Genomic DNA, 11,748 nt, shown 5'->3' with positions numbered 1-11,748 from the left:
CAGTTTATGAAAAATTTATTGGAGTACAAACATATCAATCCTTTGATTTCTTCAGCTACGTGTGAAAAAATGATTTCGCACTTATGGTATTTGAGCGATGAACTTGCCATTTTATCACTGTTTGACGATGGCGTTCCATTAGAAGTAAAAAAAAGTATTGTTAGAGCTGTTAATACTCGTAACGGTACAGATTCTAAAGCTAAAAAATTTATAATTGATAAAAACGATTTGAATTCATTAACGCAAAAAAGTCTGAGTGACTTTGTTTCTAAAAAGTCTTTAAATCTCTTTAAAATCTTTGATTTACCATATGACTTCCTTGATAAAGATATTGAATCGTGGCCTACTAATGACAGTTACATTGAAAATAAAGAATACTTTAACCAATTGAAAGTTGTTAATGATTCAGCAGAACGAGCTGTTGCATTAGTTAGTGAGTATAATCAATGCTTGACAAAAATGAAGAGCAATTCCAATACTTATTGCAAATTATCAAAGAACATCGAAAAAACTACCCAAACTGCAATAGAGGAAATTATTTACAGTAAAAGTGTACCGTTATGTTGAAAATATTGAAAATTATATGGCAGTTGATAATTAAATAAATAAATTCTTCGATAAAAAAGTGAAACACATGTGAAACACACTAAATTGAATTATATATTTAAAAAAATGCACGAATTTTTTGTTTTAATGTAATCAAACATGTCCAAGACTAAAAAAACTAATTAAAAAAATAGTTCATAACATATTTCTATTCATAGAAACTCAAATTTGTCTAAATTTCCTTGAAACTCACAGAATAAATTGAAATTTTTCGAATTATTGATCAAAAACTAGAAAAATTGATATGCATTGATGTTTGACGATGAATATCTCGTAAACGCTCAACTTGATCGAAAAATCATAAGAGACCATTTTTATAGAGCAGTAAATTTCCTACAAAACTATGGGTTTCATCATTCATAATGATTTTTTTTCATTGAGTTATAAAATTCATAAGAAATAAAAAATTTTCCCAAAAATAATCAAACTTTAACCGTTAATATCTTTTAAACGGTTGGGTTTACGAAAAAAATCGTAAGAGACCTTTTTGTAGAGCATTCAATTTCCTACAAAATCTAAGGAACAAGATATTTTTTCAAGTAGTTGGAAGCGAGATATAAATTTTTCTATCTGATAATAAGAAAAAATAGAAAACTGTAAGAAGGAGGACCTTCCCGTTACAATTAAGAACTCATGCTTGGAGAGGCTTTCTTAGAGGTGTCTAGGAACCTATTTTTCAGAGTACCAAACGAAAAAAAAAATATTCTTTTTTTTTGAATCACCCTAATATATATATATATATATATATATATATATATATATATATATATATATATATATATATGTGTGTGTGTGTGTGTGTGTGTGTGTGTGTGTGAGCCTTGTAACAGGGTTGACCCGCTCAGATTGGCTCCTTAATTAAAGAATTGAATAAACAAAATAGAAAACTAAAATTTATTAACAAAAGGGCGCCACCAGGATTTTTGATCACTGTTCCTGGAACCGGTCCAGAGCAGAGAGATTATCTTACAGGGAGAGAGAGTGAGAAAAGTGATCTGAAATAAATAAATTTTTATTTAACAAAATTAACCGGTATTTATTTATACCAAATTAAATTTAACAACTTGTGCACTCGTAACTACACGACTCACTTACAACTAACTTAACACTACGACTCACAACTACCAGAGGATTTCGGGCTAAAACCGGCGACTCCGACTTAGTGCGAGTCTTCTACTCGGCAAACCATCAACAAGCAGAAAACATCGCACCAAGATTTGATTATCCTACTCGGCAAACCATCAACAAGTAGAGGTCGTCCAAAAATTTACTAAATCGCGCTGTCCACCGGACGCTCTAAGATTTGGATCGCTCTACTCGGTAAACCATCAACAAGTAGAGTTCGTTTTACACTCTCTATCACACATTACCCACACTAATCTTCACACACATATCCCACACTTCTTCACACGCACACTTAATTACTTTTATTTTTGAATGTTAAAGAAATTAACAAAGATTTACTTTTGCAAATTATTACATTGACTCAACTATTCAGTCATTAGCTAATAATTAATTTTACCGAATAATTTTCAATTCACAATTTAATCACTACAAATCCGAATTTAATCCGACTTATACTTTTGACTCAAAAATTAATCACGAGTTTAGTTCTCAACATAAAATAAATCAAATTTTTGTAGATTTTTTCAAAAATTATAATAACGAATCTCGGACTTATAATCCACGTTGCTAAATAAATTCTTAAGAATTTCCACAATAACGGAATTAACAAGATAATTTTTCCGGAACTTAATTTCAACGTAAAATTTTCTCGAGGGAGTTTTCCGATTAGTTAATTAAAATTTATTGCATTATAAACAAATTTCTCAGTTAAATAAAATCATAAATTTTGCCAGGTTCAATAAAACAATTCCTCTGTTATGTCGGACTCAACGTCCGACATTTTTATTTTATAACAAATAGAATTTAATTATTCATAAATAATTTTATGTTCTTACAACTAATTACATACATTTATTTTATTTTTATAATTTTGTTATCTTCAAATTTATCAATAAAATTAGGATAAATTAGCTATCTCGGATTATTTTCGAATTTGAAAAATGCTAACCGTAAGATGGACGGTGTGGCTTAATGTATATAGAATAAGCGAAATTAAAATCTAGTATAGACCGGATAGCTCAAATGGTAGAGTAGCTGACATGTCATCAGAAGGTTCTGGGTTCGAATCCCAGTCCGAACTATTCGAATTTTTTCTCGCATATTCTATACACTCACATTAAGAAGTTCCTCTCTCTAATTCTTTCCCAAACCTTTCACACAAAAATATCCTGTTACGTGAATGTTGGAACGCTTCACGTAATGATTATCCGTAACTCCTATTCTTTCCCGCTTATTATATCATTAAAGACAAATTTTTTTGGGAACTGGGGGAAATAAAGGATAAAGGGGGAAGGGGAGGACCTTTACTCAGTAGGAATTTTTCGGTAACTGAAAAAGTAATTCAGACAGCCCAGACCGGGAATCGAACCCGGATCGTTTGGTTACGCGCCAAAGGCTCTACCAGTTAAGCTATCCGAGATAGCTAATTTTCTAAATATAGCTAGAATAAATATAGCTAGGATAAAAATAATTAAATTTTAGTTGCGTTTTCGACGTAACGCCTCAATAATTATCATTTGATAAATTATTTGCGCGCTCAAAACAGACGCCAAATTTTTATGCTAGTGCGTGATGATTTTCGTGACCTTGGGTACACGTTTACTGCGTTGCATGTTTTAAGAAATTCTATTCGATGTTATTTCATTAAATAAAACAATTGTACTTGAATCAATTTTTTTGATTTTCAGAATTAATTATAACTAATCAATTAATAAAATTTTAGAATAATTAACACCACAAGGTCTTTGAGGAGTCCTCGGGTATAAACCCCCTTGAAACTCTCAACTCTCAACGAAACTAGCAAATAAAGAAAAATATCAATTAATTAACTACTGAATTATAAATGTTAATTATTGAGAAAAGTTAATTATTAGATAAAAATGAGAAGTGGTTTATATGAGCCGAGTATATGACCCGTGCGGCTCATATATGAAAAAAAGTCTCAATACCTTATTAAATTTTGGATAGAGAAAACTCCTTGAATCCAGTGGTTTCGTCCTTGGACTTTTGGCTGGCACTCCTTTCGAACACTCAACCACTTCTGCCGGTTGGAAAATTGTTTGCTCGCACGTAAACTCCAAAACACCCCCACTTAATGCTAATTGGATCCCAAAGATCGAGACGCGCCAGTGCTATGTCGAATAATTATCGATATCCGGCGACTTATCGATTAAGGGTAATTTTACCCTGTTACAGCCTTTTACAACTTCTGAACGACAACCGATTTGATCGCAGTTGGTGTCATTCGAAAGGTCTTCGTCAAACTTAGATTTCCTGTAAGTTAGAACTGATTCGGACCAGAAGATTTGAAAAAATTAAAAAAAAAATGAAAAAAAAAGTTTTGTTTTTTTTTATCTCCGAATTAGCTGAACCGATCGACTTCAAGAACTGATCAGCTCTTAACCTTGAAAACCCACATCAATCGCCACCTAGAGTGTCAGAATCAGTTGAAGCGTTCGTGAGATATCGTTGTCGAAGAAAATCAAAAAAAGTGTTTTTTTTTATAATTACTCTGAAATTTTTGATTAGATCAAATTTTTTTGTTCTAAATTTTCATAGAACTTAAAATACTACATCGATCGCCATCAACCGCGTGAAAATCGGTTGATTCATTCGAAAGTTGTAGCAGTTCAAAATTTTAAAAAATTGTGTTTCATCGAACTTTGATAAGACTTTTGAGTCTGAACAGCTCAAAACCGTACTAAGGGCAATTTTGGGAATAGAATTCGTAGGAAGTTGCAGGGATAGCCTTTAAGGTCAACCGTTTTCCTAATTTTTTTCTTAAGCCATAGTGAAAATATTGTTGGAGATGACAAAAATAAATTCTGTCAAAATTTGAGCTCTTAATATTAATATTAAGAGGTGCCAAATTGCAATTTTTTATTTCCCATTTAAATAGCATTGAAAAAGTTTTTGCATGTTGAAAATTTTATTAATCGGCATCTAATCAACGGATCGCAAAGATTGATACTTATTTTTGTAAGGAATCGAATGATCTACAAAAACGGTCTTTTATGATATTTTGCTTATTCCAATTTGTTCAAATTTGAAATGAAATTTATTCTATTTCACCAAAAACGATCCGAAAAGAAATATCGAAGTTATGTGAAAAAAACACTTTTTTTGGTTTTTTTTTTCGTTCACGATATCTCTTGAACAAATAAATTTATTTTGACCAGATTGGCAGCAATTGACGTGGTTTCTTAAGGTTGAGAACTGATTAGTTTTTGGAATCGATCGGTAAAGCCGTTTAAAAGTTATTCCAAAAAAACGACTTCTAAAAAAAATTTTTTTTTCTATTTTTTTTTAGATTTCTTTAAATTTCTCAAAATCTATCGGTCCGAATCGGTTCAAATTTCCAGGAAATCTAAGTTTAGTGAGGCCCTTTCAAATGGCACCAACCGCGATAATATCGGCTGAACTGTTCAAAAGTTATAAGAGGTTTACACACACACACACACACACACACACACACACACACACACACACACACACACACACACACACACACACACACACACACAGAGAGAGAGAGAGAGAGAGAGAGAGAGAGAGAGAGAGAGAGAGAGAGAGAGAGAGAGAGAGAGAGAGAGAGAGAGAGAGAGAGAGAGAGAGAGAGAGGTTTCGTTTTATTATGCCAAGGCAGATGCCAGATGGCAAAATTTCAAGTACAATAGTAAAATATACATTTTTACATAATCAAAGAGTTATTAGAGCAAGTACATAATGTAACAATTTCATACTTATTTTATAAATTTAATCTAATTCATAATTTCAAACTAATTTTAAACTAATTCTAAACTAAAAATTCAACTCATAAAAATTTTAATATTCAAGAAGATAATTTACCACACTTCACAATATAATAGTCTATTTAATTATTAAATAAAGACAGCCACCAAAAGTGTAATTGCACTATATTAATTGTCTAAGTTCAGTAAATAGTCAAAAACTTTGTTTTTGAATACTTCATTGCTACTCGAATTTATAATTTCATCAGGCAATTCTTCCCACAGACGAATCGCAGAGACTAGAAAGGAATGCTCCATATAGGTGGTAGCAAAATGAGGTAGCTTGAAGGTAGAATGTTTTTGGCTGCAAGCCTATTAGAGCGTCTAACATCAGTGTCTTCTGTGAATTGATCTCGTAAATACTTGGGTTTTTCAACTTGGAGTAACTTGTAGAAATAACAGCTCATGTAGTATATTCGGCGATACTTCACAGACAACCATCCCAATTCGCGTCTGAAAGGTGAAATGTGCTCATCTTTTTGAGATTAAAAATAAATCTGATAGAGCAGTTGATTGCACGTTGTAGTTTTAAATTGTTATCAGAAGTTGAGTCGACCAATACAACGGAACAATAGTCAACGAGTGGTAGAATGGTTGCCGATACTAGTAATTTCCTTATAGGAGTTGAAAAGATATTTTTCCTAACTTTGAGGCAATGCAGAGCCGAGTTCATTTTACTAACTATTTGAGTGACGTGGTAGTTCCATGACAAATTTCTGCTTAGCTGAATGCCTAAGCACTTGGTACAATTAACGTAGGGTATTATGACACCATTTATTACTATTGGTGGTAGATCCAAGTCCTCAAGCTTTTTCAACTTACTATTTGAACCCAAGATCATAGCCTTTGTTTTAGCTAGGTTGATTTCCAATCCATGGTCTCTTGCCCAATCAGCGACTGATTGTGCATCCAAGTTGACCCTCCAGATAGCATCATGTAGCTGATAGAAAAAGAAGTGAGAGTATATATATTTGTCATCAGCAAACAATCCATGTTTGCAATATACCAGTTGCTAAGCCACAGAATTCATGACTATTAGAAATAGGATTGGACCCAGAACAGATCCCTGCGGAACACCAGATGACGTTTTGAGTAGTTGAATTGGAGTCCCAAGATCGTTTAATATTGACTAAGATCGATCCGACAAGTAAGAGAAGAACCAATTTATTGTTTCCATAGAGCAACCAAGCTCAAATAGCGCAATCAGTATACTTTTGGAATCTACATAGTCAAAAGCTTTGCTCAAGTCGAACAATACTAATACAGTAAGTTTGCTGTTGTCCATTGCTTGTCGAATATCATCAGTGAGTTTCAATAACGCTGTTTGCGTGCTGTGGTGTTTTCTAAATCCAGACTGAAAAGGATCCAAAAGTTCATTATCTTCCAGATATGATGTCACCTGATTTGCAATAATTCTTTCGAAGGCTTTAGCCAAGTGCGACAAATTTGCAACCGGTCGAGTGTCTGATGGAGATCTAGGTGGTGTGATCTTGTTTAAGGGTATTATGTAGACGATCTTCCAAATATCAGGAAAAATACCGGTGTCAAGAGATCTGTTAAATAAAGCTGTGAGAAAGACTCAGATTCGCGGAAGATGATCTCTCAACCATCTTAGATCAAGACCATCAGGGCTCTTCCCTTTTGATTTAGATAGAGTGAGATGCAATGCTTTGGTAACATCAACTATATCAATCTTTGTCCAATGAAATGAGCAATCAACCTTCTTTGTATGGTCGATAGGTAAATTATCTATGAAATTTACATCACTCGGTTGATGTTTCCTAACTATGTTTGCATAATACTCATTTAATTCACAAGCATCGAAGAAATTAAGCGGTGACAAGGGATTAGATTTGATTAAACCAAGGTGCTTGAGTTTACTCCAGACAGTTGAACCATACGGCAGATTGGAAAGAGCAGTTTTGAGGTATTCTTCACGAGCATGATTCAACTGGATTTTTAATTCCTTTCTTTTTAATCTGAAGAGAGCAATCAAGTTTGGATCCTTACATCTTTTTGCTTTTTGTAGATTTCATCACGTTCTTTACACTTAGCCTTCAGCTCTCTAGTAAACCAAGGATTACTACGACGAGAGACCTTACTTGTAAGTAAGGGTGCATGCAAATCTAAAGATGACAGAATTTCAGTTTTAAAAATAGACAGTAAAATATTTGGATCAGAATTTTCAAGCACAGAATTTTCAACTTTTAAAGAATTCATTAGCGAAGTCGATAGGGCTTGATAATCGCATGATCTTAGGTTTCTGTAAGTTATAATCTTTGGTGCAGGCTTTGGGTTATTCAGATCATACTGACAGAACAAGTAATCATGACCATCAATATATGGAGAATCAGATTTCACATAGGAGACTAGTTTAGAAGCACTATCCAGCAAAATTACATCTAGCCAGGAATCACAATTATTTTTATGGAATGTAGCTCCATAGGGTACACAATACAACGATGCCTCAGTTATAAAGTCTCTCAGATGATTTGCAGTGTAAGTATATTCTAACAAGTTACAATTTAAATCTCCAGCTATAATGATATTGTTGAAATTCGGTGCTAATTTATAAAAGATATCAAAAAACTCAGTAAGAAAGAGTCCTTTCGGTCTGCGATATATACATGACAATAATAGTTGTGATCCAGTGATTAAGGTAATATTAACTATCAAGAATTCTGGTTGGTTTAGGTAATCTGATGTTAAGATATATAATACTTTGACCTTTGAAGAGAGAGAGAGAGAGAGAGAGAGAGAGAGAGAGAGAGAGAGAGAGAGACTCTCGCGGGAATAGTCAGGGAAGCTTCCTAGGACTTTAAAACGTCGAAATCTGATGAAAACTCGATTTTCGAAAAACGGGGTAAAACCTCTAACCCCGATTTTTTAAAATTTTCAATTTCCTTAGCGGGAAGTTAAAAATTATTTAGAAACGATAGGAAAATTTGCCCAGAAATATATGGAAAAATATATGCAAAAATATGCTTAAAGTATGCCGTGCTTCATTGATTATAGTGTAAAATTATTGAGATGTCCCTGAAGCATCATTCTCTCTGTTTTTAACATGTTTTTTCTGCAAAGTAAATGAAGCAAAATTTAGACTTATTGATGTATAAAAATGCTCACGTAATAAAATATTAACAGTACTGTTGATATTTTCACGATCAGTATATTGTAGATATAAATATTGATTTTTCATTAGATACAAAAATTGAAATCTGTATTATTATATCGATGTTTAAAAATAAATAAAACATGATGGAATTGTAGATAAAAAGTTCAAAATAACCTAAAATAATTTTTTAGAACTTTGTGCTGTTAATTAATATATACCCGAGAAAAAAGGTTTACATATAACTATATATAACATTATTTTCATTATCATCCATAATAGGGTGATTCAAAAAAAAAGAATATTTTTTTTTTCGTTTGGTACTCTGAAAAATAGGTTCCTAGACACCTCTAAGAAAGCCTCTCCAAGCATGAGTTCTTAATTGTAACGGGAAGGTCCTCCTTCTTACAGTTTTCTATTTTTTCTTATTATCAGATAGAAAAATTTATATCTCGCTTCCAACTACTTGAAAAAATATCTTGTTCCTTAGATTTTGTAGGAAATTGAATGCTCTACAAAAAAGGTCTCTTACGATTTTTTCGTAAACCCAACCGTTTAAAAGATATTAACGGTTAAAGTTTGATTATTTTTGGGAAAATTTTTTTATTTCTTATGAATTTTATAACTCAATGAAAAAAATCATTATGAATGATGAAACTCATAGTTTTGTAGGAAATTTACTGCTCTATAAAAATGGTCTCTTATGATTTTTCGATCAAGTTGAGCGTATACGAGATATTCATCGTCAAACATCAATGCATATCAATTTTTCTAGTTTTTGATCAATAATTCGAAAAATTTCAATTTATTCTGTGAGTTTCAAGGAAATTTAGACAAATTTGAGTTTTTATTATAAAAGCAACTCCTATAGATGTTTTCTGTTCAAAAATTCATTTGAAAGTTTTTATTCTAATAATATTTTTTTAATTTTATCTTTAATAATTTAAAATCTTAATCGCGTTGTCATTTATTATTATGAAATTTGTTCAGTGCGTATTTTTAAATTGTTTTTCACAAAATATACATAAAATTTTCGTTCGAGGGGATTTTTGTTTTGAATTCCATTTCTTCTTCTGTTTGTCTTCTGAAACTAACGCCATCTATGTTTTTTACTCTCAACTATCTTCAGTATCTACCCATTTAATACCGTATTTTCAGTGTTCCTAAAACTGATCATCTTGAATACGTAATAAAATAATTCATTTTAAATAAGTCTTATAATCATCACATAAATTTATTTATCATTAATTAACCTACAATGAATAAAGAAATACGTTTTATCGGAATACCTCTACAAAGAATTTCGGAACGTAAGTTACCAAAAGTGAAAGAGGTTATGCGTGTGTTTTTCTACCAACTTAAAATTTTAAAGTATTCAATCAAACAAAGTGCTAAAAATTCAGTTGACCAAGTTATTGAACTGTGGAGAAAAATCAGATTCCAACTAGTGGAGCTCCTAATGCAGTCAAAAATTTCTTCGCTATCACAGTCAATGGTTAAAATTACAAAAAAATTTCGATAAAAAGAATTCAGCGCAAAACCAAAAGGAAATGAAATTTCAGACTGATCTTGAACAATTATTCGACATTGTGAGCGAAAAATCCTTAAAAGTGCTTGATGATAATATTAGAAAGTTGTATTTGGATCAAAAATTCGGTACCCATAAAGAGATTCTTTCTAATAATGTACCTGTATCAAACTTAACCACAACTATGATGGGAATAGATGAGAGTAGTAAGTATCTGAGATATTTAATTATTATAAAGTCAGGTAGTAGTGTAACTTTTCATAGATGACTAGATGACATTTGACTAGACAATTTTTGGAGTCCTTTCTTAATTATTTGTCATCAAAATGAATAAATTCTATACATTTTCTTCGTTTAATTTATAAAACAGATCTTATTCCAGACTTAGATCAACCGTCTACCAGTCATGCGATTGTTCCAAGTGAAAAATCAGAGTCGTTCTCTACGTATACATTAAGTGGAGTTACAAATTTTGGATCTGATTCAGAGTATGAACCTCCAATTCCGACAAAACGAGCAAAACTTGATGTCTTAACTCCTGAAGTCATTTTTGGACTCGACCGAGCTAATGTCAGCAGTAGAAATGCGATGTTTATTATTGCTCCGGTTTTACTAGCAGTAGGTATTAAAATTGAAGATACAATGCTCAGTTATAGTTCAATTCAACGAGCTCGTATGCTTCAAAGAGAAGACATTGCTAAAGGACTTAATGACAACTTTAAGACACACGATAAATACGTTGTGCATTGGGACGGAAAAATGCTGAATGACCTTGTTGGATCAAAATCTGTGGAACGGCTACCAGTTATTTTAACTGCATTTGGTACCGAACAATTACTTGGGGTTCCAAAAATGAATTCTGGGACGGCAGACAATCAAACATCAGCCATTTTATCGACATTGAGTGAATGGGGTATTACTAATTATGTTAAGGCGATGTGTTTTGACACGACGGCAGTTAATACAGGTAACTTATCAATGATAATTTAATCTAAAAAATATTTAATTATTAACGTTCTAGTTTAATTTTTATTGCTTACTGAATTTCACTTTTGAAATTATTGAGAATTATTTACTCATTTGGATTTTAAATATAATCTACAATTTGTTGAAAATATTAAATTTAACGATAGTTATCTATTTTCTTTATACAGGAATTCATAACGGTACATGTAAGGCAATTGAAAAGACTTTGGGAAGAGAGTTAATCTGGTTACCATGTCGTCACCACATTTTTGAGATCATATTGAGAAGTGCATTTGAAGTATATTGGCCTGTGTCATCTGGGCCAAACGTACCAATGTTCGGAAGATTTAAAAAATCATGGGATGAAATAAATAAAACTAATTATAAATCTGGAATTGAAGATACTGTTGTTGCTGATATCATTTTGGATAAAAGAAATGAAATATCTAGTTTAATTGCACAATCCTTACAGGTATGATTTAACTGCGATTTTAAGAAAAAAAATTTTCTTGTTTCTGACAAATTTTTAATTGTTTTTGATAGTTACTACAACCCCGAGATGACTATAAAGAATTGTTGGAATTGTCGTTGATTTTCCTTGGAGAAATGCCTCAAGAAGA

The 11,748-nt window shown here is 32.0% G+C and overlaps 1 protein-coding gene across 1 annotated transcript; it reads left to right on the top strand.

Annotated features, from left to right (window-relative positions):
- The first annotated feature begins 10,110 nt into the window (after positions 1–10,110).
- On the top strand, positions 10,111–11,748 carry LOC141526536 (uncharacterized). Its single transcript, XM_074241571.1, has 3 exons — positions 10,111–10,368; positions 10,545–11,129; positions 11,317–11,748. The coding sequence occupies exons 1-3, from the start codon at positions 10,185–10,187 to the stop codon at positions 11,604–11,606; spliced, it is 1,059 nt and encodes a 352-aa protein (XP_074097672.1). The 5' UTR covers positions 10,111–10,184; the 3' UTR covers positions 11,607–11,748.

The sequence above is a fragment of the Cotesia typhae genome, unplaced genomic scaffold (genome assembly GCF_013202065.1).
Source record: "Cotesia typhae breed Kobodo isofemale line unplaced genomic scaffold, CoteBio_Ctyphae contig_34, whole genome shotgun sequence".
Classification (NCBI taxonomy): domain Eukaryota; kingdom Metazoa; phylum Arthropoda; class Insecta; order Hymenoptera; family Braconidae; genus Cotesia; species Cotesia typhae.
This window is presented reverse-complemented; position numbering and strand designations above follow the sequence as displayed.